Here is a 27108-nt window from a genome sequence, read left to right as displayed (position 1 = left end):
AACAACTGACCCGCTGTCGGGATCGTGACGTGCGGTATGACGGTGTTTGTTCTCAGGTCTAACACAACATCCCTATCCGCAAAGGAAACGTTTCTCAGTTCACCACAGAAGAAGAGAAGAAGAAGAAGAAGAAGAAGCTGAACGACCTACGATCCCTTATCAGCCACATTCTTTTTTGCACAGAAAGCGGCCACACGATCTTACGAGACGACAGAGATTCACCATCAATTCGCTGTTCGGCTAATTTCTCTGCTCTACAACAAGGAGATCACCAACACGGCCGTTAACGTTTTAACCCTAAGGTGCAGAAGTCGCTCGGACAGAACCGAGCTGCGACGGACAGAGAGAGAGACGATCTGTCATCTGACAAGAAGTTTTAAAGGTTGGTCTAATGTGTATTATCCATGTTAAGCTATGAATCTCAGATGCCACACAAAACATTCTGGAATGAAAACATTAAAACAATCGGACCTGTACTGGTTTTAAAATAAAGTCTTTGTCCAGTTGACGAAACTCGACAGCATCATTGCACGGAAACCAGAGCGAGGACGGACCAAAGACTAAACATATTAATAAGAATGAAGCTGTCCGGTCCGGTTTGGTTTGGACCAGAAGTGGTGGAAGTCAGTAAATGTATCGAGGTTAACTCCTGAAATCCACTGGACACAAAAAAAAACTAATAATGTAAAACCAGTGGATTTTTTCCTTTGAAGCATCATGTTACAGGTGAAACCAGCGTCGAGCAGACATGTAGCTCTTGTGTTAATATCTCTGTGCTTTCTTTTCTCATGGATGGTTCACGTGTCCTGTGTATATACTGATGGTGGTGATGCAGTAGACAGCTAGTGCAAACCCTTCGTGTCCTCCGGTCCCCGCGGGGAGCTCCGAGAATCTGTAGGCTCGAGAGGGCGGCTGTCAAAGAGTCCGCGCTGAGAACAATTTCACAGACAAAACGAACGGAGGGCGGAAGACTAAACCTCTGTACAGCCGCCTCGTAAGGCTACAGCTCACGGTGCTCTGTGTGGAGCGTCACTGTGAGGTCACAGGAGGAGGGCGTCACTTCTCCTGCAGCAGGGCGGGGATGTTGATGTTCCAGCCGATCGCCTGCCGGTCGAAGCCGCAGGTGAACAGGTTGCAGGAGGCGTTGTCTTCACACCAGGCGGAGCAGCACACCATGCGCCGGTGACCCTGATCCACACGGAAAGCAAAGCCACTGTTACACACCGAGGACAAATCAACACTTTTAGGTTAACGTACATGCAAATAAGTACAATCTCATCAGCTTCAGGACGCACCAGGGAGGTTTTTTTAAACGTGAGCCAAAAGATATCACAATATCAAATCCCCAAACGTGACATTTTGCAGGTGCAAGATCTGCACAGTGAATGTAAATGTGTGTGTATGGAAGCAGTGAGGGGCCAGTCGGCGGCGCTTCCTCCCCCTCACCTGTCTGTTGCTGCGCGGGAGTCGAGCCAGCCGCACCCCGGACATGTCGAACAGCCGGACCTGCCGATTGTCGTGAGGGAGCGCGATGATCCTCTGGTTCACCGACACGCTGATCCTGAGGAGCACGGAGAGCGGGAGGGTGCCGGGAACACAGAGCGTTAAGATTGACAAATTTCAATTCAGTGGAAATAAACAGAACAAGTAATGAGGAGTTAAAAGACCAGGGTGGTTATTTTTTTAAATATCTACAAATATTCTCGTTAATGAACTGTGTGAAATCAACGCGTTGCACAGGCAAATGTTTCACCGCTCGCAGACCTGTTGACAGCAGAGTCCGTGCGGATGGTTGCTATGGGCGACCTCATGTTCTTCAGGTCCCACACTTTGACGGTCCGGTCGTCGCTGCCTGACACCACGTTGTCTCCCACCGTGAACACGGCCGACGTCACTGTGCTGCGGAGGACGAGAACACAGCGGAGGAGGTCAAAGGATGGAGCAGTGACCTGGACGTTCGACCAACTAAATCACAACATTTCATTTCCTCTTGAATCGGCGACGAGTTCTGACCCAATTATTCTGAACAAGTCAGTTGGAGATGGCGATATTGTTTCATTTAATTCTAACTCAGCTGAGTAATTATTACTAGTTGTTCATTAGTATCTCTTATAAACGTAAACTGTTAATAAAGATGGACGCCGAGTCTCCGCTTCCTCCCTTTGTGCAAAAGTGATGCCTGAAAATATTCAGGGTACAGGCGCCGCCATCTTGGGCTTTTCACGTCAATCGAGTCTGTGCAGTAGTGAGCGTGGGGGTGGAGTCTCGAGGTATGGAGGTCGCGTCCACACTCGACCAATCACAAGACGGTCTCATCTTTCAATCACGATGTTTCACGTGGTTTTTGTTGCATCAAATAAATTAATGAAACTCAAACTGATCAGAAACATGAACCCTTGAACAGACATCAGAGTGATAAGACCGACCTCAAATGACAGAAACCATCTTTGAGAAAAAAATATTGTTCCATCTTCTCACATGGAGGGGGGCGGGGTTTATGACCTATACTGCAGCCAGCCACCAGGGGGCGATGAAGATGATTTGGCTTCACTTTATTTACAGTATGGTTATTACTGGTGTGTTATCGCCCCTGTCTGACACAAATTAAAACTACATGTAATGTTTAAATTTTGATAAAAAAATGTAACTGACTGTTGGATTCATTGAGTCGACTTCATAACAATAATAATAAAAATAACAACGTGTGTGTGTGTGTGTGTGTGTGTGTGTGAGTGTGGGTGTGGGTGTGTGTGCGTCCGACTGACTCGGTGTGTCCCTGGAACACGTTGACGGAGTGGATGGACGGGTCTCTGAAGTCCCACAGTCTGAAGGTGGTGTCTCTGGAGGAGGTGACCACCAGACGTTGGGTGGGGTGTGTGCAGCAGTGGGTCAGCTCCTGGTCGTGGCCTGAAAAAAACAACAACACGCACATAAGACAAGAGAGAAGAAATCTTCACCTCCTCCTCTACAACCTGGTTCTTTAGGCAGCTGAATGACCTCGGCTCCACGGCTCCACGGAAGACAGAGATTGACCTTTGACGACCTTGTAATTAGTGCAGGTGCTGCTATTGCGCCCTCTGCTGGATCACGAGGCAAACTACCGCTGGTATATTTATATTAGTAACATGACTGAGTGTAATACTCCTCCTCACCAGTGAGGGAGTGAACCAGCTCCGACGTCTCCACGTCGTACAGGTTGGCGGCTCGATCCCAGGAGGCCGTCACCACCTGTTTGCCTCCCACCAGCCAATCGGCAGCGATCACCACTCCCTGGTGGCTGCGCAGGGTCGTGGTCGCCACGCGGACGGAGGGACAGTCGTTCGGACCCTCCACTTCGCCGTCGGCCTCGTCCTTGTCCGAGAAGTCCACGTCGTCCTCGCAGGGCGTCTGCGGGGACATAGGAAGAGGGAAACGATAAAAAGAACCTCGCATCAGAGACTCAAGTCAGTGGCACAGGCAGAAGCTGCAGCGCTGCGGATGCTCACACTCATGTCGGCGACAGGCTGCGGCGTCGGCAGCTGCACCATGTACCTCCAGACGTGAGCCGTCTGGTCTCCAGAGGCTGAGGACGGGAGACGAGAGCAGAGACACAGTTTTAAGGAAACAGTTTGGAATGAGTAGTTAAAATTTACGGTAAACATAAAATTACAACAAAATAAAATGTTCCGTTGTCTGGGCCTGTTCCGGAATCGACACTCTGCATGACTTCTATTTGAATATTTCAAAGGTACGGAAAATGACCAATGTGTCTGCAACTAAGTAGAATTGTATTTATTTTATTAAAGGAATTGTTTTCCCAGCTCCGGGTCATTTACCTGTCAGAGCCATCTGCTCGGTGGGGTGGAACTTGATGGAGTTGACTGCAGAGACAGAGTTAACTGTATTAACTTAACGTCATAACAATTTACTTTCATATTGAAAACCTGGACTTTGACTTTCAAAAGTATTTTTAAGAACAAAGCATCATTTATACAATTTCGATCGGCGACAGAGTTTCCCCCCGTTTTGACGTTGAGCGGCTCAGTTTGAATAAAACTTTGTTTGGCTCGTTACCTGATCCTTGATGGCCCAAATACTTGAGGAGGCACTTCCCAGTTTCAATGCTCCACAACATCGCAGTGTGGTCTGTTGACAGAGATTAGATAGATGGATGAACTTTATTGATCCCAAACCGGGGAGATTCCCTAAATTATGGATGCAAAAGTCATTTTAAGGTAAAAAACACACAAACAAAAAACGTCCGTCTCTTTTCAAAAGTCATTTTCACAACACACGTCTGGTGTTGTATAAAAGCGATGTTATGTGCTGTGTTTGGAGGAGGTTACGTTTTAACCCCTGTGCGTTTGTTTGTTTGTTTGACGGCAGGATTATGCAAATACAATTTAATTTAATTTACATATAAATTTCCAGAAAAACTTGTTGGAGGGACGAGTAAAGAACCCGTTCAATTTTGGTGTGGATGTGGACAAAGGGTTAACATCGTCATATAGTATACAGTATATATTTTTTACATTTTCATCTTTTTGCCAGGGAATAATTGATAATATAAAACATCTGGCATTTTTAGCGGACTGATATTGATGAGGGTGTGAGATTTAATTTAAGGACTGTTGGGCCTTAAATTAAATCATTGTTTTTTCAGAATACAAAAAAAGATTTGTCTTTGAAAATGTCAACTTTGCTGAACAAAAAGGGAAAAAAAACTCCACACATACACTACGCAATCTGATCAGTGCCCACGCATTCAACAATCTGTAAATTAAAACAATGTCAGAAACATCTGTAGACATTTGTTTCCACCGGAAGTTGTTTGAAAGTGAACATTATCACATCCGTGGGGTTGAAGTTAAAAAACTGTACGTAAAAAAAAGTGTATTGAGTTTGTGATGTGTGCGTTTTTCAACGTGTTTCACGTGTGCACGAGCTGCTTCCTCTTTGTGTGTGGATTCGAACGCGCATTTGTGAGTAACCAAAGTTACGGATCGTGTTATTTCTCTCCTTAACAACGAAGGAGGCATCAGTGTCGTCACAGTAGAAAAAACAACAACACATACAAATCCTCCAGTAGAAGACGCTTTAAATAAAAGATTTATATTAACAAAATAGGACAAACAGTGAATGTGACGCAGGGAGAGAAAATGAAAAGAGTGTGATACCTGCAGACGCTGTTCCCAGCACCACGGGCTGAGTCCTGGTGACGCCCAGGTCCCAGATGCCGTCTCTGTGGCCGACATACTCCCTGACCAGCTGGCACACGGCTCTGGACGTGGTCGCCTTGAAACTGGAGACGATCTGACACCGGCGGCAAAAAACTCAAGTTAACACACAAAACACATCAGAAAGAAAAGCAGGAGTGGACCGGGGATCCTACACATTGTCCCTCTGGAGACGGCCTCGTCGTCACCTGGAGGTCGCGCCTGTGTGAAGACACTATCACTTTGACGGGTCTGCAATTTGGTATTCTGGGGCCACATGTCGATTAAAATCTATAATCCATGACATAAAAACAAATTTAGGGAATTGTAACAGCCGTGTGGAATGAACTGAATCATTTCAGGTCAAATACAATCAAATTTGAAGGGTTTTTATTCGAATTTTTCTTCATTTCCCCAAAACGTTTCAAGGCCTGGAAATGATCCGATTTGAAAGTTCCCAGACTCCTCCAGGGCCGTGTAGGAACCCTGGTGCGACGGAGGGAGGAAGCGGGTCAGCGAACTGAGGGTCACTGAGGAGCGGCTCAGTGGGGTCCTGGTAGTGAGCCAGGGGCTAAGAAGCTTTGTTGAACAACAGCGTTATTATATTCATATCAGTCCTGGGTTCAAGCGCTTGGACCAGAATGAGCATCGACCCAGATCTGGTATCAACACAGTGCACACGAGGGGGCTGGGCGATCCGGCCGAAAGATCGTACGATCTGAATCACGATTATGTGAACGTCTTGTCGGGAAAAAAAAGACAAATAAAAAATAAAATGTATTTTAAATAATAAAAGATCCGGTCTTTGACTGATCGCTGTTACTCGCAAAACCTTTGTTACACAACGATTGCCGTCTCCATCGGTTTTGGTGAAACACAACCAGACTTTCGGATCAGGTCTGTGCTGGCCACGCCCCCTGACCACAGATCGCTCTTCAGGATCGAGAATAGCGAAGATTCCATGAGTAAATATCTCAATACCGTTAGCAGCAGCACCGCATATGATAAGATATAATTGAAAACAAATATCTGTTGGTTGTAACGAATGCACTTGAGTTTTCTCTAACAAGACTTGTGTTGTATTACAGTCATTACGGTAATCCACGTTCTCCGGAGCGTTGCGGAAAACTTGGCCCGCGATCTGATGGATTCCTCTGAAAGGCCGATCGCACGCCAAAATCGACATAAGATCCTCTGATCGCCCAGCCCTGTAGTGCACATGAAGTATCAGTACAGCATATTGCATTTGTCTTACCAGGATTACAGTAAGAGCAAAGTTCGCAAAAGAAAAAAAAAGAAAAATCTAGAAGGGGGCGAGAAATAACCGAGTTACAGGTGAGACGAAAGAAAAGGATAAATTATTATCATCAGTCGTGTCGAGTTCTGGTTTACATTGAAGATGGGGATGATACAAACTGGACTCTTGGTTGGTTTTGGACAGAGGCCACTAAATGATTTCCAACTGAAAGGAAGCGGGAGAGCACAGAGACGGCATCATTCATAAACGTCAGGCAACACCTTATTAATAAAAGGAAATCAACAGAATGACAGTTAAACGAAGATGAAGAGTATCATTGCCAGGCCAAGTGGGAATCAGGGGTTGCTGGTTGTTAGCAGGCAGCACAGTGGATTCTCTTCTCTATCAAGCAACAGATTTCTATGGTTTATGATTCATACGTGATATTAATGTGACAAATCTTCTTTGTTCTTTTATTCATGTTCCGTGAAGCATGATGATGTTGTTGTTGTTGTTGTTTACGTGACAAATGTAAAAATCTGTGAACAGCTGACCAAGGACGAACAGCAACTTGATGATGACTGAATCCAGAACTTGTTGAAATGTAACACCGATGACATCATCATGTTACATTTAACAAAGAAGCATCAGGGACAGGGGGGGGTGTGTTGGGGGGGGGGGGGGGGGGGGGGGGGGGGGGGGGGGATAAGCTTCAAGTAAACTGTGCTGAACAGCGAATGGAACGCACCCAGTAGGTTAATGCTCTGTGTGCCGTCTGCTGTGGCCACATCCAGATTCAAGCTCGTTTGGTGAATCTGTTCATATGGTTGGACTTTCAAAACAACCTGGTATTAAACAGAACCAGGATCAAAACGTCCCTGGACGCTGTAAGAATAACGGCCTCGCGTATTGTTCATGTCCGACAACCTGTCATGTAATAAATGTGGTGAAGACTTTGAACCTTGGACCACCAAATTCTGATCAGGTCGTCTTCGAGTCCAAGTGAACGACTGTGCCACAAAGAGTCTTTGGGGTTTGCGGTGCGCAGTTAGTTGCGGTTTGCAACTTCAAAACTAGATGGCGCCACATATTACACAGTGTAGCTTTAAGGTTTTGTACCAAACCCTGAGCAAAAGAAACCCAAAATTAATTTTATTCACATGTCAAGGTGACGACAAGCAAAGAAAAAATCTTTTAAATCTCTGTTAAAATATATGACTAATTTAAAGCCCCAGTGTCATTTTTGTAATTTTCTGGCAACATCTGGTGGTAAAGTTTGAACCTCAACCAACTGAGCGACCAACAGGGGACACTCTGACGTAGTGTCGACGTAGAAACATGGAGACTCACACGGAGGTCGGGTCCACCTCATGGAACTATATTTAACCCAAGTTCTTCTAAATATTACACACTGTAGCTTTAAGTATCAGGTAGAATAATCTATTGGACATGGTTGATATTCAAGGGCTATAAAAAAAAAATAAGCTAAATCTGATATGGCCCAGCAATGACGGGCGGACACTCGTCATAATAAAGCAACGATCTAAAGTGGCAAACAAATGCTGCTGAAAGTTGGGTATTTTATTAATCAAGGCAAAAAAAATTAAAAAGCATTTTGAGGAAACCACTGCGTCATGTTAGAGTCTCCACAGTGTACCAGTATGTTGAAGGCCAACAAGAAGCTAAATCCAAAAATGATAGTAGTGCAACTTAAAAAAAAGAAAGGCGCCCGTTAGTGAGATGATAAATAAAAGTCGTGTTTTAATCTCACACATATTAAGAAGAAAAGAAAAAAAAAAGGCTCAAACTCCCTACATTTGAATGACCAAGTCTCTCGGGGAGGGAGCGTCGACCCCTGCGCCGGGCTATTCATGCATATTGGCACACAATGGGGGAGAAATCATCATCATCATCATCATCAACATCAGTGAGTTTTACCCATGAGTCTCCACCCCACAACTCCCAGCCGGTTACGCTGAAGTTGCGGGATCCGCCTACTCTGGCGTGGCAAGAATTTGAACGCGGCTAAACGAGCAGAAAAAAAAAGGAAAACAAAAAAAAGAGGAAAAAGCAGATCTCATCTTTGACACATTCAACAGTCGTTGTGATCTTTACACTGAAACTGGAAGAAAAACAACACTTCTGTCTATCTATTCAATAAATACACATTTTCAACAAAAATAAATGAATCAGATTATCATCACCACAAACTACGTCCTGGCCCCAAAAAAATGACAACAGATCGTATATACACAAACTTCCACCTTTAATGTGTACAAAGAATATATATATATATATGTATCTTCTTTCCACTGTAATAAATAAATCAAACGCTCACCTTGCTTGTGGAAGCCTTGTAGGTCGTCTTCAGTTTCTGTGACAGCTGACTCGTGCTGTGACTCGCTGTCGGAGAAATCACACATTAGGAAGTGTCGTGCGCATAAAACACAGAAATTAAAAGCCTTTCAAACACTGGTTGCATTTCTCAATATGATCAAATGAATGCAGGCGGATGCAGGATCGTGACTCGCCTTTAGTTTTCAGAGCTCCTTTGGCCAAATCCGCCCCCTCGAACGTCTGTCCGTCGGCAGCCAACCGGTCGTTCAGCGTCTCGATTTCTCGCCGTACTGAGGAGCGAGAAGCAGATGAAATCCTTTGTTCTACACGCAGACATAACGAGAGATTCATGAGTTCGTTCTGTCCATGAAGTCGTTTCTTCTGTGCCTCTGATGCCAGAACAGAACAGAAGCTTCCTGTCGCCCGGCCTACTGTCGCTCTCTTTTTGGAAAACGCTATTCTTGCTTTTTTATGACATCATCTCAACTTCCCTCTCCCTTGAACACCGGAGAAAAAGAAGAAGGTATTTCTCAATGTGGCAGCCATTTTAAGTAGCCCGGGTCGGCTGATGTTACAAATTACTGTCAAGGTGCCGTGAAGCACGGCGACAGATTTATTCACTTGATATTACAGTTAAAAGTGACAGTTTGTTGCCTCTGTGATGACTTACGCTCCAGGTTTTCGATGTAGAGGTTTTCAAACTCCCTCTCGATCTGGCTGAACATGTCCAGCAGATTGCTCCTCAGAGACAGAGGCAGTTTGGAGTCCTGCAGGGAGAGAACAGGAAACAGTGATCGGTGTGGAGGGACGTGGTATGATCGCCGAGGAGAGGTGTGTGAGGTGTGTGTGACGTGTGAGGTGTGTGTGACGTGTGAGGTGTGTGTGACGTGTGACGTGTGTGACGTGTGAGGTGTGTGTGACGTGTGTGAGGCGGAGCAGCTATTCAACCTGTATTACACCAGTGAGTCTCTTGGGATGTTCAAGGGAGCCTGGGACCCAGATGGATTCTGGGAGCTCATTTCATTTGCTCCGTCAGACTCACGGCGTGGATCTCCTCCATTTGGAAATCTCCGCTGGTCCAATCACAAACGACCATCTGATAATGGGCGGGGTTTATATACCGTGACGCGGAGAGAAGCGACTTTTGTAAACAACCAAGATGGCTGAGCGACCGTTTGACTGAAGACTATTTTCACATTTCTCCCACAACAACGTCCACACTGGTTCACAGACATCGTGGACTCATCATCACAGACGTCTCCTCTCTGCTCCGGTCTGTCGCTCAACAGACGTCACGCGACTCGTTGCTGTCCTTGGTTGCAGTTTCAGTCCAGTTGCGTCCGGAGGCATTTTGCTCTGCGTCTGTTGGTAACGCACCTTTGAAATTTGAAAATGAACCGAGAGGTCCCAGACTAATGCGCATTTGAGTATTAGTCTGGCTACGTCGGGCTAGCACAATGTTTCTGGACAGATACAGGAAGTGTTATAGCATTTACAATTCCTCGGTTCTTAGTCCTCCCGTCCTTGGACATTGGGTGAAGTGCGAGCAGCAACTTAAACAGAGAAGTAAAACGTAGGGTTGCATCAGCAGTCAGTCAATCTGGGTCAGTGAAGAAAACACAGTGTCTAGAAATCTCCACTACCCTCCTCAGTCTTTTTTTGTCCAATCATCGTGACGCTGCTCAGTGTCTCTTTGTGTCCGCTGCCCGACGCTCCGAATGAACTGCTGCTCGCAGCCCGATTCTTTTTTTAGTGAAAGAAACCAGCCGAGCGTGCTCGTTGGTATTCACAGGCTGACGTCAGCACAGGGGGGAAAAAGGACCAGCTGAGAGGCTGCTGCATGCTGGGAAATCTACATGATATGTACTCGAAAGGGTATATATATATATATTTTAAAAGTGAGGCTTGTGAAAGGGAAAGTTCCATATATGTATGTATGTATACCGAGAGGAGCACAGAGGTCGAGACACGCGATGAGAAAGTCAAGTGGCAACAAAATACTCTCAGGACTGATTCTCATATTCCGCTTTTTCTTGTAAAGTACCATAATTCTCATAACGGACAAAGGACAAAATGGCACTTCCACTGTACAGACTGTTTTTATGTGCAAATTCAAAATGCAGAAAGGAATGTGGGTGGAAATGCAGCTGCGGAAGGACTATAAATATACCCTGTGACCAGAAAGATCTGGAATAACAGAAAGCAGAGCTGTGTTCCAAAGTGCTTAGGCTCCAAGGTCCAAGGTTAACACATCTCACCACGATAAAGAAAGCGGGTTTCTTCCTTGCGTCATACCCCAGCCCTCCACAAAACCTCATGGATATCTGTTAAGTAGTTTTTACGTCATCCTGCGAAATTAATAATCTGACAAATAAACGCTGATGAAAATAAAACCAAAACCAAATAAAACCTAAAGTGAAGTAAGTGAACCTTAAATCTCGCCTGGGGAATCTACATCACATCACATATCTAGAATATCACATTGCCACATCGTTAGCTGTGTCCAAATTCAGGAGCCGCATCCTTCGGAGGACTCTCCACGCGGTCTAGCCTTCGTAGACCGCGAAGGACTTTGCGTCGCCATTTCCCCGTTGCCTCTTTAGCTACTTTTGCGCGGCTGCACTCGAAAGCTTGTCCCCTGTGTGCAATGAATTCTGGGATTGGCTAGAGAGAGGGATCCAACCGTAGGATGCGTTTGAAGGATTCTTGGATATTGGACAGCCAAGTCGATTGAATTTGGACACAGCTATTGATTCACACAGGAGAACTCACCACCTCAATACTAAATACTACTCCAACCTAAACTACACCAAACTAAAGACACAGCTAGCTCTGAAACACTTCTGTCTGAAAACACCTGACACTTACCTCCATTCTCATGAACGACTCCAGATTATCAGAGGACTGGGATCAAAAAGGAATAAAGTCATGAGGAAGGGATTACACTTCCTGCTTTCCTGTCACAGACACTGCAATATGCAAACTCATGTTCCACACTCCAGAGAAACGGTGATTGGTCATTGTCATTTTGAAAATTGCGTCAGACACGCCCCAACGACCAGCGCCACGGCAACGCCTTAGTGGTGAGGGCTTTGGAAGAGTCACGCCTTCAGTGGCTTTCAATCCTATTTCTTCTTTCTCCTGGGTTGATTTTCTGCAGATAACTGTGTTCAAATAATTTTTCCCAGAAGAATATTCCAGTTCCTCATTAGATGGGACAATGAAACCCAGCAAGGATTAGTGAGGAACAGGAAGGAGCCCCGGCAATTTCTCGACCCATCTGAGCGACGTGAAAAACGACCTCACAGCATAATCATAAGCAGTTATTGTGAAATGGCTACGCCAGCGACAATATTGAAGCATCATATGCATTGAAACCTAATTGGCTTAGGCTTACGACTAGAGTGCTGACGGCTGCTGACAGCAACAGAAGGACGGTGAGCTAATGATGACGGACAGGGGAGGTGTCCAGAGCAGCAGCAGCTGGAAATAGAATCTAGTCAAACATTTTTTTCATATTGTTTGTGTTTGTCTACGTCGACGAGTCCTCACCTGTCCCTCGAGCATCTCTCTCTGCAGGCCGGACCGGTCCTGCTCGGTGCTGTTGGTCCTGCGGATGGACAGGCTGTGCGACTTCCTCTTCTGCTTGGCCTGACGGGCTGCGGCGCTGGTGCCGCTCTCCACCGGCATCCCTCCTCCTTACTAACCCGGGCGTAACCGCCGTCTGAAAGAGCAGGGTCACGGGTAAGGAGGTCAGCAACGGGTCAAAGAGAACAAATCCTGGCGACGGTAATCTGTGACACAGATGGGCTCAGCGGACACTCGGTTCGTAAGGGATTACTAACTCAGGCTACATCTATAGCACTTTGTTTAAAAAAGAAAAATGATCCCCGTCCAGAAAAGCCTTTTAGCTTCGTATCTGAAGGAATCCCCGTCCATACTAACGCACCAGTATCATGTGGCCATTCACGTCCACTGGGCATGTGCGTGCCGTTGTGTAAACAGGAAGCAGATTGACGCTTAGCGACAGAAAATTACTACGAACGAAGTCAGAGCAGGGATTTTCTGTTTTCTTGGAGGAGCGACTACAAGGTGGAAGCGTTTCTCACAGGAAGTGTTTAAAAACACCGCTGGTCGTCGAGTCGTGACAGATGAGAACCAATCGGAAAGAGGATGCGGGCGACTGCGTCAAAGTTTGCATGACTTGCGCAAGTTTAAATATTTTAACTCGCGCAGCGGAATGTTGCGAAAGCCATTAAGCGTCAAGATTCTACCAAAGTCACTGACGAATACTTGTGGGTTGTGTTTCCTCACACAGTTGATCCTGCGGCCAAACTCACACGAGTAACGCAACGCGAAAATTCACTTTGCGTTTGGTGTGAACGCACCATAAGAAACCTTTTCTTCCTACTTTTGCGAGCAGAAAATGATCTGCATTGACAACAGAAATGTTCTAATTAGGGATGGGCAATATTGTGGCAGGTTATTATAATATTCAAGACAACACATCTGTTTAGTTATGGGGGGCAACAAAATCAAGGAAAGTTGTAATTGTCAACAAACAGACTTTTAAAATTGTAAAAAAAATTATTTTCGACTATAAAATGCCAAAAAATTTGAATAATCTCCATCACTTACAAATGTCTCGTCTTGTTTGAACGAAAGTCTAAATCCAAAAGTATTCAGTTTACCATCACAGCAAATATTCTCACTTGAGGGACTGTGAACATGTGAATTGTTTGCAAATGAAAGAAAGACTCGAACTATCAAATCGATTCATTGTCTCAGATCTTTGAGAATGTATGAATGACACATGAAACATTAGGAAAAAAGCAGAGGAAAAAAATCTAGTCTTTTTTTCCAAACTCATCATTTTACTCGCTGTATTTCAGAAACCATTCGGGAGGTTGGCCATTTATTATTTTGTCGGATATGGATTTTTTTGGAGGCAGATATCTATATTAGGGAGTACACGATTTCCGATACAGATACATCGGCCGATATGTATATGTATATATATTTTAATCAGTCAATGATTCTGAAGATGTCCTTATCAAACCTGTATGACAAATAACTGTACTTAAACTTAATGTTTTGGTTTAACGATAAACATTATCATGAATAAAACAGAAAACACAAATACAACCAAATATATAGAACTTGAGTCAAGAAAATAAACATAATTCATTTTTACGTAAAATGATCAACATAAATGCAATTTTATTATATTTTCATAATAATGATTATGATATTAGCGTCCAAAATCCTTATTATTATATCGGCCGATATTATCGTCCAATCGATCATATCTTTTAATATATCTATTAAAAAGCATCCATATCTCACCCAATTAACTATGTCGACGCAAGACGCATCGTCGTAGATGTGTGCACGATGACAAGTGATGCAGAACGACGAGGTCGTGGTCGAGCGTTGCGGGATGTCCGACTCCGGCTGCGGTCACGTGAACGCAACACGTCGTATTCGCCCTTGAGCTGCTCCGGACACTGAACATGGAAAACAAAATGAAATAAAAACAAAATAAAATACAAAGGATAATGCTTTTCACTTCCGGTTAGGGCCAAAGTAAGAAAGCGTATCAACCCTCTTTTATTTTGCGTGACAGAGTAGAACCGTTAGCTGCCGGTCCCCGTCCGGGGCTGCTCGCCAGCTCCTCTGTCACCGGAAGTAACAACGACGACAGGAAGCCTCGTTCTAACATGCAACGGGAAAATGTTGAAATAAATAAATGAAAACAATACAATAATGTCGTGTGAGACGAGAACACGTCGCGAGGCTCAACGGGAAGCTGCACGTCGAGCTGACGTCATCTGCTGGCTGCACGGTACCGGCCGCTGCTAACAGGCTAAAGGTGATAACACCAACAACAACCGGCCGTCGACTCCAGCTCACCGGAGAGTCCACGGGCCCCGGGAGCTCTCAGTCCGCCAGAGTTCGGCTGGTGTCGCAGCTCTCTGCCATGTTGGTTTCCTTCTTTCTTCCACCTGCAGAGACCAACTGGTTCCGTCCAGAATGCCCGTGTTGACACTCGCACACGAGCGAGAGGAGACACCCCGGTGACGGAGCCAACTTCCGGTGTCTCCTTCGCAATAAAAGCCGAATCGGCGCTCGAACCGAACTCCGCTCACAATTCATCCGTTTCTCGGTTTGTCGCCTGTTGTCGCAAAGCAGCACCGATCACGATCGACTTTACAGAATAGTTTTGAAATGAGGAGTCGTCCGGTAAATTCGGCTTTTGAAACGACACCAAAATGGCCTAAAAATAAGAATTAATTAAAAATTAAATTAATAAAATAAATTATTAATAACACACACACACACACACACACACACACACACACACACACACACGCGCGCGCAACTATTGCTACTGCTCTGTACATATTATTTATATTTTGTACATACATACAGCTTTAAAAAAAAATCCTTTCAATATCTTTCTATTCTTCTATTTCTGCTTTATTCTGTCCACTGTGCTGCTGTAACGACCTAATTTCCCCATAGTGGGACGAATAAAGGTCTATCTTATCTTATAATACTGTGATATTACTACAGGGCCATATTAATGTATGGACTATTTTATACAGCGCATTTCTATTCATAGAGACCACTCGAAGCGCTTTACAGGAAAGTCATATCACCCATTCACATACATTCATACAGCGCTGCTATTTACCGCACATTTTTCTGTCACATTCATACACGGTCGGAAGAGCCGTCAGACGCAGGTTAGGGTTAAGTGTCTTGCCCAAGGACACAGCAGCATGCGGAATGGCAGAAGCTGGGATCGAACCGCCACAGCCACCCTATGTATAAAACACTAAACGGAATTAAAGAGTAGATATTGATGCCTCGTTTAAAAAAATGTCAACATTTTACACGGTATGGTAAGTGCTGGGCGGCCACAGTGGAATTAAAAATATTGCAGGTGTTTCTTGTTATTACGACATATTTTGTCCTATATCGTGTCGTGCATAGTGATCGTTTCCCCTTTAGAATCGTGATAAGGTTCTCGTTAAAATGTGATAATTATCTTGATAAAACAAGACCTGTGATACATTGTTTACGTCTCATCTGGGAGAACTGAAGGCTGAGGATGGAGGCGACTGTGCACATTCTCGAGAAGTCGAAATCGTCTCGTTTCCTTACATGTTTGGCCACACATTCGTCCAGTAGATTTCGAACTTCATAAGAATGTGAAACTTTCTCGTAAGAGCGCGAAAAATATGTCGTAATAACGAAAAAACACCTACGGTATTCTTCATTCCTCTGTGGCAGCTCGGAGCTTCAGCAACAAGGTGTTTATTTGACAGAACATGCATCATAATCCTGAAGTGGAAACACAGCAAGGTATACAAAATTCGGGGATTTTCAAGATAAAAGCCTACTATAAAAAAAGTACAATTTATTAAAAGTACGACAACCGGACTGCAAAATGTTTCGTTCAGGTGTATATTTATTTGGCTCTTTTGTAAATGAATAAATTTCGTTAGCATCATCATCATCATCACTTTATCCAAAGTAAACGCAGCCACATTACAAACTGTAAAGACAGTTTGATTTTTAAATCCAGGAGAAAGTCTTGTGAATTGACCGAATATTAGAATCAGGTCGACCTGTGCTTCTCCATTTTGTTTCTGTTTTCCAACAGCTTCAGTTCTCCGAGGTTACATTTGTGAGAGCTGACAAAACAAACAGACATTATTATCATAATTACTAACCATTTCAGTGGGTCCGGGGCATTTCCCCCTGCAGCTTCACTGGTAAACACAAGTCTTCCTCGGTTAAAATTGGAAACGTACTGCATGTTCTTTTTTTTTTCCACTGCAGGGGAAAATGAAGACACAAATACAAGGATCTGAAACAGTCCGGTAAGAGGGTTTTATCTGTGATCTGCGGTGCCCGACTTCCTCTTCCCCGACAGCAGGTGTTTGGGTTTGAGGTCGAACACGTGTCTGTCCGCTTCGCCCTTCCTGCATTGACGGTTCATGTCCTTCTGGGAGTTCTTCATCATCTTCTTTGCCTTCTTTGCCATCTGAGAAAGAAACAGACAAACCAAAACAGATACCGACATTAGTTCTATTTCGGAAAATTATCGTTCACACCCACCTGCCAGTTTTCCCTCACATTTAAGCTAAGCAAAGAAACTTGATCTCAAATCTATCAATTCTGTCCACAGCGAAGCAAAACGTTAATAAATAAATAACAAGTTGCGGGCTGCTTTGAGAAATCCACAACCTTTTCATGAGGACGAGTTCTTGAATGAAAACCGAGTACAGACGGCCTCACATACCTTGGGGTCTCGTATACCCGACTGGTCCCGAGGTGGACGCGAGGCGCTCTGGCTGCGGGTCTTGGAGGTCGGTGGGGCGGAAACCTCGCGCTTACGTTTCTTGGTGATGCTGCGCGACCGCCGGGCCTGCTGCGCGTAGTGGCTCTGAAACATGAAAGGGGAATATTTACTCTGTGTTATTACACAAAAAAGAATAGAATTCTGCAAGTGACCCTGTACGTTCAGATATATTCCCTAAGACGAGACAGTCAAAGTGATATCTGGAGACAGACAAACCCATTCAGATAATTATTGTGATTTAACCACATTCCAGATGTCAGCAAAGTGTAAATGTTATCATTTATTTCAAAAAATTCTAAAAACGTTCATCGTTTTTCTAAAATTAGAATATTCTACGTTACTTTGTTTGAATTTTAGACAGTACAGAAAGCTGTAATGTGTCATTTTCCACATTAAATTTTTTAGAAATCATTTTATCGATGTAACCTGAAGGTGTTAAATGAAGAACTTACCTCGTCCTTGTCGTTCATGTCAAGACCGAGGTCGCCCATCTCCTTCTCCAGCTTCGTTCTTTCAACCTGAACATTTAAACATAAACACACACGTAAACTCGCGTTCAAACAGACAAATAAATCAATAACAAAACGAGGCATCATGTCTCCACTAGGTGGCGCCTCACAGCAGAAAAAACTGCTTTTTCTAATTAAAACACCCGGAGGATTAGATCCAATAAAATTAGATCCAATAAAATGTTGTGCCTTGTTTTATTTCAGATTTTGATCACAACCGTAACTGCTGAGGTTCTTCGAGAGCAGTTCAGGGACCAATCACCTTTCACGGTTTCGACATTCATTTACTCCGGTCACCTCAGATTTGCCAAAGTAAAAAGCTTTTTTCTTGTTGTTTTTGTTGTTGTTTTTTCATCTGTACGTTGAAACTGTTTGAAGTTCCTTGGTGTAAAATTACCTTAAAGCTTCAGGTAGTTTAATTGGAGCAAACTCCAGGATGTTTTGTCACGCTTTTGTTTCATGTATCCAGTTTTACTCAAACTCGACTCTGCTGCATGCCTATATGTAAATATTAACATGCCCCGCCCCCCTCACCTTGGTGGCGGTCCTGGGCATGCGAGGCCCGTGCACGTCCTTCTCCTTGGACCCCAGCACCATGAGATGCTTCTTCTCGCGGATCTGTTTGGCCAGAACGCGGATCTCCTGCATCTCCTCGTCCTCGCTCTCCTCGTCCGAGTCGTACTCTCCGGCTCGCTCCTTCAGCTCCTCCTCCTTCTCCAGCACCTCCAGTTTCTGTGAGGGGAAGAGGAAGCGTTCCACAAGTTCACAGCAAGAAAGAAATTATTTTTCAATTACTCTTCTTAGCTCTTGTAGGGAATCATAGTGCAGGTCAAAGGAGGCAGACACGAGTTAAAGATCACAACTAAGGCTGCAACTAACGATTGTTTTCTCGATTAATCGATTAGTGGTATGGTTCATAAAAACTACTAACCGATAAATAGATTATCAAATAAAGTAGTCAATTACTGTGGCAGCCCTGATCACAACCCGAAAGCAGTTTAACACGAATATCACAAGTGCAGAATTTTAAAAAAAATTTAACTGCAAAAAGGAAAATCACAAAAAAACTTTTGAAGCAACCTAATGAGTCAATCACTGTGAGAGGATTCTAATAACAACAATCTTTAAATGAGAGCAATGTAAAATCATGACATGCCAAAATTAGAAGTAATAAACATTCAACGTAATAAATCAATCAATATGCCTGAAATGGAAAATATAAAAACTAAACGTAGACATTAAATTATAAAATGCAACTGATATTGATATTTTGTATTAATTTTCCTATTTATTTAGTTTCCCATTAAATTAGAAAATTACATTTATTCATTCATTTCTAATTTTATTATCAATTTATATTATTTTCCCTTGCATTTATGTCTCCAAACTTATTTATTGCTATGTTTTCTTTTTCTTGAAACAATCCTTCCGTTGATTTTCGCCTTGTGGTGTAAATAAAGGGCGAGTCACTCAAACCGCTTCACGGGGTCAAATTGGTGCATTCACAAACAAACGCAGAGAGTTTTTTTCACGTCACGTTACTCGTGTGATAAAAACGCCAGCCGCGCATATTTGAAATATTCTCTTTGTACACGGACGTCAGTGTCTTCGGGAGAATCGTCACGTCACCGCGAGTTTGAGGAAATTTCGTGTCTAAGCGTCGTTTCAATTCGAGCCACCTGGCACGCGTGACACGAAATTCACTTCTACTCGTGTCTCTGTCTGTAATCTCACAGAAGAGATTAAAAAGTAAAAAACATTTGCCACTTGTCTGGTGAGAACGCAGCATAAGAGAACAGTGCCCTCATTTACTTTTCACATTATAGGTTGTGCATTTAATGACATGAATTTTATTTATTGAGCCGTTTAGTTTGTTTCTTTATTAATTTTTATTTTGGGCGGTTTCCGTCCTCCAACAGGGCAACGCAGTTTTCGAGAGCTGGTGTAAACACATTTTTGGTCTCTAGAAACCTCCGTGTTTTGCCATTTGAACAATCTACCAGGAGGGAAACGTCTGGAGCGACAGCGACTCACCTTCATGATGTCGGGGTCGATGTAGTCAGAGATGTTGTGGCCCTGCCAGACTTCAGGGATCTTGTCGTTCTTCTCCTCCTCGTTCATCAGATCCCAGTATTCTTTTTTTTAAACACAATTAAAAATGATCAGCATTTGAAACATAAGCATTTTACATCCCACAGATTCACAACTCGAGATTAAAAAAAAACATTTCTTACTCTGCAGGTCCAGGATGTAGTCGTCGCCGAGCTCCACCTCCAGATCCCTCTCCTGTGAGATAAATATTACTTTTAAAGTCCCAAACTAGAAGTACTTAGGTAGAGCTTATTTTGAAAATATACATACATTAAAGTAATTCACGTGTCACTTTTTATTACAATCTAGTATGACATAATTCATCTGGTGATAAAATTCTGTATAAATATTCGGAACCTACGAAAGTAGCAAGTAACTAAAACTTTAAAAATAAATGTAGTGGAGAAAAATATATTTACCACAAAGATGTATTGGAGTAATTCAAAATACGGATTAAATTACTCAAAATTGTACTTAAATAGAAGCAATACATTTTTAATTGTAACTTTTCGACCATGTGACTTACGGTTTTGCGTTTGGGGGCGTCCACCTCCATCGCCTTCCTGCGAGTCAGGGCTCCCTCTGGGATGAACGGGGGCCTGTCCTGGAGACGGGGGAAATACAAATATAATTTAATCAATCATTTATTTATTTTTTAAATGTAAAGGAAAGGGTCCCTACACTTTTTCCATTTAAAAATTCCAGAATTTTTTCAAACTAAGTGATGTTTATTTAGTAAACATAATTATACAAATGAATATTATATGATATTTTATATAATATTAATAGATGAGTAAATATTATGATTTAAATAAATCATTTTAAAATCCAGTTGTTGACACGACATTCTGACTGTGTTGCTGCTGTTATGTTACATTTCATATACAAAAAGTCACGGTTTCTCCAAAAAGTTGATATTGTAATATTGATACTTCCAACCTGACCTGATCAATTCTCATATGGAAAGATTGATATTTAAACTCAGAAAATGTTGGTTAAATGTGTGTATTTTATCATCAACTAGCTGTCAGCAGGAGGATGTTGATAGGAACTTCTTTTTTCCTTCCGCCTGTCAGAGTCACATGTGAACTACGACTCTGTGGATACAGTCGTGACAGTGGCAGGTACAGTGAGTGTGTTGCTATGGCAAGGTCTATCACTGACCGCGGGAAAATTATTCACTCGACGACAAAGATTAAGACTGATCATTACGTTTTTCTAAAATCTGTTTAGACTTCAGTCTGGAAATGCAAGCATATTTCCAAATACTCGCTACTTTTCTTTTTTCCAAACTTATCCAGACCTGGAAATTACTCAAAATAATAAATTCCATACTGCGTCCGAATGCTGTGAACTGAGGCTCCGAGGACTCAAGCTGCCCACACTCGTACCTTCTGGTCTCTCTTGGCAGGCATGGCCAGGTGGAGACGGTTGAGAACATCGTGGACCTTCTTGCCCTTCATCTTGGCGTCGACGCGATGGGCGAGGAGCCGGTCGCAGGCCTGACACACACACACACACACACACACACACACACACACACACACACACACACACACACACACACACACACACACACACACACACACACACACACACACACACACACACACACACACACACACACACACACACACACACACACACACACACACACACACGTGAATCACGACGCGCTCGCAGAACGCAGGACTTTGCTCCTCCATGTCCTCGGGGTCTCACCTCGTTCTTGACCTGGATGACCCCCTCCTCCGTTAGGGTGCTGGTCTCGATCACAGAGATTCCCTCGGCGGAGAGGTCGGCAAAGACTTTCTGATGATGGCCAGAGGGAAACATTTCAAATGAGATAGTGGCTCGTATATAAAAACACTGTCAGAAATATGGATGACCAAGACTGACAATAATTTTAAAAAAGAAAGAGAAAGAAACAACATGATAAACAAACATGCCACTAAGTTGCGTGAAAAATAATATTTAAAATAAATGTAGGAGTTACAAAATGTAAAAATTACAAAACTGACACTGTTTTAATTTGCTTCTGTTTTAATCTACGTTTGTATCACTCTCTTTTTATCTAGTCCTGTTTTTTAAAATTCTATTATTTTATTCATTTTAAAAAGCAATTCCTTTGTGTAATATCATTTACCCCGCCCTACATGGTGTTAAGATAAAGCGATAAAACGGTGACTTAGAAACAGATCTGAGAAAAAATAAAAACACAAATGTACTAAACATTTTTACTATTACTTCACCTGACATCCATTAGAATGTGATTTAAGTATCTCGAGTTGAGCTGCAACAGTTAAATCTATTAGTAATCGATTACTAAATTAATCGCCAACTATTTTGATAATCAATTATCGGTTCAAGTAGTTTTTATGAAAAAAAAAAGGCTCAATCCTCTGATTTCAGCTTCTGAAATGTGATTATTTCTGGTTTCTTTGCTCCTCTGTGACAGTGAACTAAATATCTTTGGTGTGTGGACAAAACAAAACATCATCTTGAGGTTTTGGGAAACACGATCGACATTTTTTAACCATTTTATGACGTTTTATGGACCAAACAACTGATGGATTAATCTATCATATAATCGACAGTTGCAGCCCTAATCACACGCCTTGATTCACTCACCTGACTCTCCTCAGAAAGCTCGCCGATCTTCTTCACGTCACATTTATTGGCCACGATGATGAGCGGCTGCAGGGAGCGAGACACCAGCATTACTTCACATTTCACACTGTAAAACCTGTTGTATTGTATTTATACTCATGGTCCTCTCAGACATAATGTCGTCATCCGCTGACCTTGTTGGTGAACAGCGGGCGGATGTTGTTGAACAGCTCCAGCTGCTCCTGCAGCGTGTGGCCGCACTGCTCGGACACGTCCATGACGTAGAGGACGGCCGCCCGCAGGTGAGCCAGGGCTGTGATGGCCTGCATCTCGATGGTGTTCCGGTCCTCCAGGGGGTGGTCCAGGATCCCAGGGGTGTCCACCACCTGGAGAGGAAACAACAGGGCCACAGCGTGGAATGATAAGGAAAAACTGCCTGCATAGTTGTACGAGTTATGCTGCGTTCACACCAGAGCTGCAACAGGTAATCGATTAGTAATCGGCTAATAAAGCACTTAAATATGAATATTTTCTGGGTTTTTTTGCTCCTCTGTGACAGTAAATCAAAAATCTTTGGTGTGTGTGGACTAAACAAAAAATCATCTTGGTGGTTTTGGGGAAACACAATGGACATTTTATGAACCAAACGACTATAATCAACAGATTAATAGCGTTAGTTGCGGCCCTAGTTCACACCAAACGCAAAAAAATCCAGCTAGTCGTGCGAAGTTTGGTCGCTGCATCAATATAAAAAAATAAAAAAAATATCAGCCCGGACGCGGACGTCGGGAGAATCTCAACGCCAATTGGCTGTCACGACGTTTGATTCACCCAAATATTTCCCTTGATTTAAAATATTTCTGCGTGAGCGAGTGAATCACCGTTGTGTTATTCGTGTCTCCAGGCGCGAGTGACGTGAAATTCTCGCCTACGCTCATCTTGTAACCTCATCGCACAAATAATTTCAGGTGACCATTTTTAACTTTCCCAGTTCCTTACTAACATTAAGACAATTATTTTTTTTTTAATGTAAACAGTGAATGACTAACAGATTCATGACAATACTTCAAAGTGACAAAAAATATAGAAAATATTTTTGACATTAACTTCTTCTGATTTATTTGACTGATTGAAAAGCTTTTGGCCAAAACATGTCGATATACCGTACTATATCAAGATGTAATAACACAAGCCAAATCAACGTATTGTTGGGTAGAGCACATTTTTATATTATTCCAAAGACGCTAACTCCAGTGAACCACGAGTGATGTGACTCACCTGCCAGCGCAGGTATCTATAGTCCATGTGACCCACAAACAGGGATTTGGTGGTGAAGGCGTACGGCTGCACGTCGACATCTGCTCTGGTAACCTGACAACAAACATTTACATCATGTTAGAAAAGACATGAATCACTGAACCTGAGAATATTCTGCCGAGCAAGTGTGACACAAAGCTGCGATCACATGAACAGACGACGGTCGTTCACCTTGTTGATGAAACTGGACTTGCCGACGTTGGGGTAACCGCACAGCAGCAGGGTCCTGGTGTTCGGGTCGATGGACGGCAGACGGGACAGATGCTGACGCACTGTTGGAGACAAACAACAACGAAGGGAGGGTTTCTTTTAATGTCACGACAGAAAAGACGGAAAAAAACATCTGGGCTCAAAAGCATGAATGATCATTAGAGCCCGACCGTTTGTTTGGGGGGGGGGCCCGATATCGATACTAGTGGAAGTTGCCCAGTTTGACCAACACGATACCTAAAAGTAATAAATCCCCAGGTATAAGATCTTACCCTGCTCCAGATACTCCAGACTTGACTTCTGTCTCTTCAGGATGGTGCACATGCGACCCAGGGCGGCTCTCTTCAGCTGTTTGCACCGGTACAGAGAATCTCCATATTTCATCAGACGCACGTAGTCTTTGGCGACACTGCGGCGTTTAAAAGAAAATATTGGGTTCGTATTTGTTACCTGATTTTGTTTCCGTTATTTTTTTCCAAACCACAGCGACGGGCAACGCCGTGCGAGGCAACGCGACCCGCGTACGATTTTGGCCTTCAACTTACTTGTCGATCAGATTCTTGGCGATGTTGATCTGTCCCAAGGCGAGCTTGTAATGGTCCTTGTCGTACAGCACGTTCATGAGATCCGCGTAAAATGGATGGATGTCCTGAGGAGAAGAGAGGAAAAACACAAGACTTACACACCAAGTATAAATATGAAAACTTGTGTCAGACAAAAGGAGTTCATCTTCAAAAGTTACATGAACGTTTGCGTGCGGACTTACGTCGAGCTTGGGGAAGTCGGTGAGGATCTGCGTGAGGCGGTCATGGTAGCTCTGCTGGGTGAACTTCACCTTGCGCATGTAAAAGTGTCGGATGCGGTGGATCTGGTAATGCTTGTGGACCACCGTGGGCGTCTTCCTTTGCGTTTTGGATAAAGTGATGTCGATGAAATCCTGCAGGGGAGGGAGGGGGGAGGGGAGCGAGCGGCGGATTAAAGAAAACTGCTAACTTGTACAAAAAAGAGCATATTTTAGCATTGGATTCCATATTTGACATCTTCAAAATAAAAGTGCAGTTAAAACGTATTTGACCCGTCGGTTGTGTTTTTCACCTTTTTCTTCACTTTCACCGGGAATTTTTGACTTTATTAAATCTTTAGTTCACTGGCTTTTATCAGAACTTCACATTCATCATTACAGTGGCTACTTCACATTTGGTGATTTAAAAAATAAAAAGAGATGCTGATTTCCTGTATGATTTCTCATTTCGCCCGTTTTCACTACCAAACCTCCTGAACAAATCCGTCACTTGAACTTATAACTGCTTGTGAACTAGAGCCAGACACCTCACAGCACCTTTTTGCGTCGTCTGCACAGATTAGCAATGTCTTCTTGCAGGTTCGGCGATAAAATTAATAAAGATAGCAGCTGTTTTTATCGCGAGAGAGCACATTTTTAGGGACGTGGGTCCAAAGTCGCTCGCCGCCGCAACGCGGTGTTTAAATGTCCAGACGAAGCTAAAAACAACCGTGGGAGAGACGCGAGTTGTGCACGTGGTGCAGTTTGTGCCGACAGGTGGAGGCGACGTGTGATTGGACAACACTGACGTCACGGGGGAAAGTGGAGTCTTTTCCACGGACACATGTTCTAACGGAGTCTGGTGCGTGACGCGTCGTCAGCGGACAGTTGCAGCAGCAGCAGCAGCAGCCGGGTCCGTCGAGCCTCCAACGACCGACGGACTCAACACGTTTTCTGTTGCGTCTCTGTGAAGTATCAACTATGTCGAAGCAGGTGGACACGTTCAAGACGGCGACCTGCTGCGGCACAGCACGTGTTTCGTCCCCGTCTCAGTTCCACCATGTTGTTTTTGTTCCCCCCTCATCTTCGACCTTCTCTAAAAAACTATGACGGAGCGGATAGAAACCACGACGGTTTAAAATGTCACGGACATGAGAGAAACAACTCACCTTGGCGGTGGGAACCACCATAATCTTCTTGAAATTGTAGAGCGCCATGTTGTCGGGACACGTTGAGGTCCGCTGACGGCGACCGGAAGGGAAGAGCTCGGGCTTCCGGTACAACCGGCAGCAGCGTCCTTTGTCTCCACAGCGCCCCCTGGAGCCCAGCCCAGATTTGACAAGTCTGGTGATTTTTTAATTTATCTGATAGCTCGATAGATAGATAGATAGATAGATAGATAGATAGATATATGGATAGATGGATGGATGGATAGATAGATAGATAGTTACTTTCTTTCCCCAGGCTGGGAAATTCCGGTGTTACAGCAGCAAGTTTCTGACAACACACAAATATACATACAATATATACACAAACAATGTAAAAAATATGAGGGTTGCAAAAATGTAGAGAATAAGAATAATAGATATAAAGAATTTACATGAATATTAACAGTGGAAATAGTGCAGTTGTACAGTCAGGTAGAGTAGTGTGCAGAGGAACATGGTAACATTCATTCATCGTCTACCGCCAATCCCAGCTAACATTGGGCGAGAGGCGGGGTTCACCCTGGACAGGTCACCAGCCTATCACAGGGCCACATACAGAGAGACGGATAACCATTCACTTTCACATTCACACCTACGGTCAATTTAGAGTCTTCAATGAACCTAGCCCCATTCTGCATGTCTTTGGACTGTGGAAGGAAGCCGGGGAATCCGGAGAAAACCCACGCATACACAGGGAGAACATGCAAACTCCACACAGAAAGGCCCTGGTTGAACCAGGATTCGAACCCAGAACTTTCTTGCTGTGAGGCGAAGGTGCTAACCACTACACCACCATGCAGCCCCAACATGGTAACATGAAGGTGCAAATGTGCCTGGATTTATGTTTTCATTTAGAATTAACAGAGTCCAGAGTTTTTCTGTCAGACAGAGGTGAGGTGTTGTAAAGTCTTATGGTTTTTGGCAGGAAGGATTTCCTGTAGCGGTTCTTATGACAGCGAAGCTGAATCAGTGTACTGGAGAAGGAGCTCCGCTGTATGTCCAGTGTGTGGTGGAGAGGATGGTCTGGGTTATCCATGGGTGGATGGATAACATATTGTCCATATATCTGGACCAGAAACTGTATATAAAAAAGTATTTTAAAAAGAGTGTGTACAAGTAAAGCAGACAAACCAGAAAAAAGTGAATTCTTACTTATTTGTATTTTTCACACATAGAAAAACATTTTTATGTTTGTTTCAAAAAAAATCTGAAAACTGCTGAAAACAAACAAAAAACATA

General features: G+C 43.5%; 2 protein-coding genes across 4 annotated transcripts; both read right to left on the bottom strand.

Annotated features, from left to right (window-relative positions):
- Positions 1–359: 359 nt before the first annotated feature.
- LOC118310890 (WD repeat-containing protein 37) lies at positions 360–14863 on the bottom strand. Of its 3 annotated transcripts, XM_035634224.2 has the most exons (16): positions 14683–14863; positions 14374–14484; positions 14116–14276; positions 12322–12493; positions 9440–9536; positions 8964–9059; positions 8771–8835; positions 5157–5292; positions 4054–4125; positions 3816–3860; positions 3486–3562; positions 3153–3387; positions 2766–2907; positions 1765–1899; positions 1447–1561; positions 360–1188 (listed from the first exon to the last, which is right to left on the bottom strand). In XM_035634224.2, the coding sequence occupies exons 4-16, from the start codon at positions 12457–12459 to the stop codon at positions 1057–1059; spliced, it is 1485 nt and encodes a 494-aa protein (XP_035490117.1). In that variant the 5' UTR covers positions 12460–12493; positions 14116–14276; positions 14374–14484; positions 14683–14863; the 3' UTR covers positions 360–1056. The 3 variants fall into 3 exon arrangements, with proteins under 3 accessions (XP_035490117.1, XP_035490115.1, XP_035490118.1); XM_035634222.2 differs by lacking the exon at positions 14374–14484; XM_035634225.2 differs by lacking the exons at positions 14116–14276; positions 14374–14484.
- A 1365-nt stretch (positions 14864–16228) lies between these two features.
- On the bottom strand, positions 16229–25981 carry gtpbp4 (GTP binding protein 4). Its single transcript, XM_035634218.2, has 17 exons — positions 25831–25981; positions 24647–24817; positions 24426–24529; positions 24153–24289; positions 23842–23942; positions 23632–23724; positions 22548–22739; positions 22375–22440; positions 21466–21555; positions 21135–21245; positions 20270–20347; positions 19887–19938; positions 19687–19787; positions 18187–18384; positions 17596–17661; positions 17084–17227; positions 16229–16825 (listed from the first exon to the last, which is right to left on the bottom strand). The coding sequence occupies exons 1-17, from the start codon at positions 25876–25878 to the stop codon at positions 16673–16675; spliced, it is 1905 nt and encodes a 634-aa protein (XP_035490111.1). The 5' UTR covers positions 25879–25981; the 3' UTR covers positions 16229–16672.
- Between the last annotated feature and the right edge of the window lie 1127 nt (positions 25982–27108).

Source organism: Scophthalmus maximus, chromosome 5 (genome assembly GCF_022379125.1).
Source record: "Scophthalmus maximus strain ysfricsl-2021 chromosome 5, ASM2237912v1, whole genome shotgun sequence".
In the NCBI taxonomy this organism is placed as follows: Eukaryota; Metazoa; Chordata; class Actinopteri; order Pleuronectiformes; family Scophthalmidae; genus Scophthalmus; species Scophthalmus maximus.
This window is presented reverse-complemented; position numbering and strand designations above follow the sequence as displayed.

Bases quoted from the DNA above. Each gene is read 5' to 3' on its own strand.
- gtpbp4 (XM_035634218.2), bottom strand. From the start codon at position 25,878: ATGGCGCTCTACAATTTCAAGAAGATTATGGTGGTTCCCACCGCCAAG. The intron at 24,818-25,830 runs GTGAGTTGTTTC...CCTCCCCTGCAG, and splicing joins TGGTGGTTCCCACCGCCAAG to GATTTCATCGACATCACTTT. The intron at 16,826-17,083 runs GTATGTGAGGCC...TTTCTTTCTCAG, and splicing joins CGGGTATACGAGACCCCAAG to ATGGCAAAGAAGGCAAAGAA.
- LOC118310890 (XM_035634224.2), bottom strand. From the start codon at position 12,459: ATGCCGGTGGAGAGCGGCACCAGCGCCGCAGCCCGTCAGGCCAAGCAG. The intron at 3,388-3,485 runs GTGAGCATCCGC...ATGTCCCCGCAG, and splicing joins AGCCTGTCGCCGACATGAGT to ACGCCCTGCGAGGACGACGT. The intron at 2,908-3,152 runs GTGAGGAGGAGT...TGTTTTTTTCAG, and splicing joins GCTGGTTCACTCCCTCACTG to GCCACGACCAGGAGCTGACC.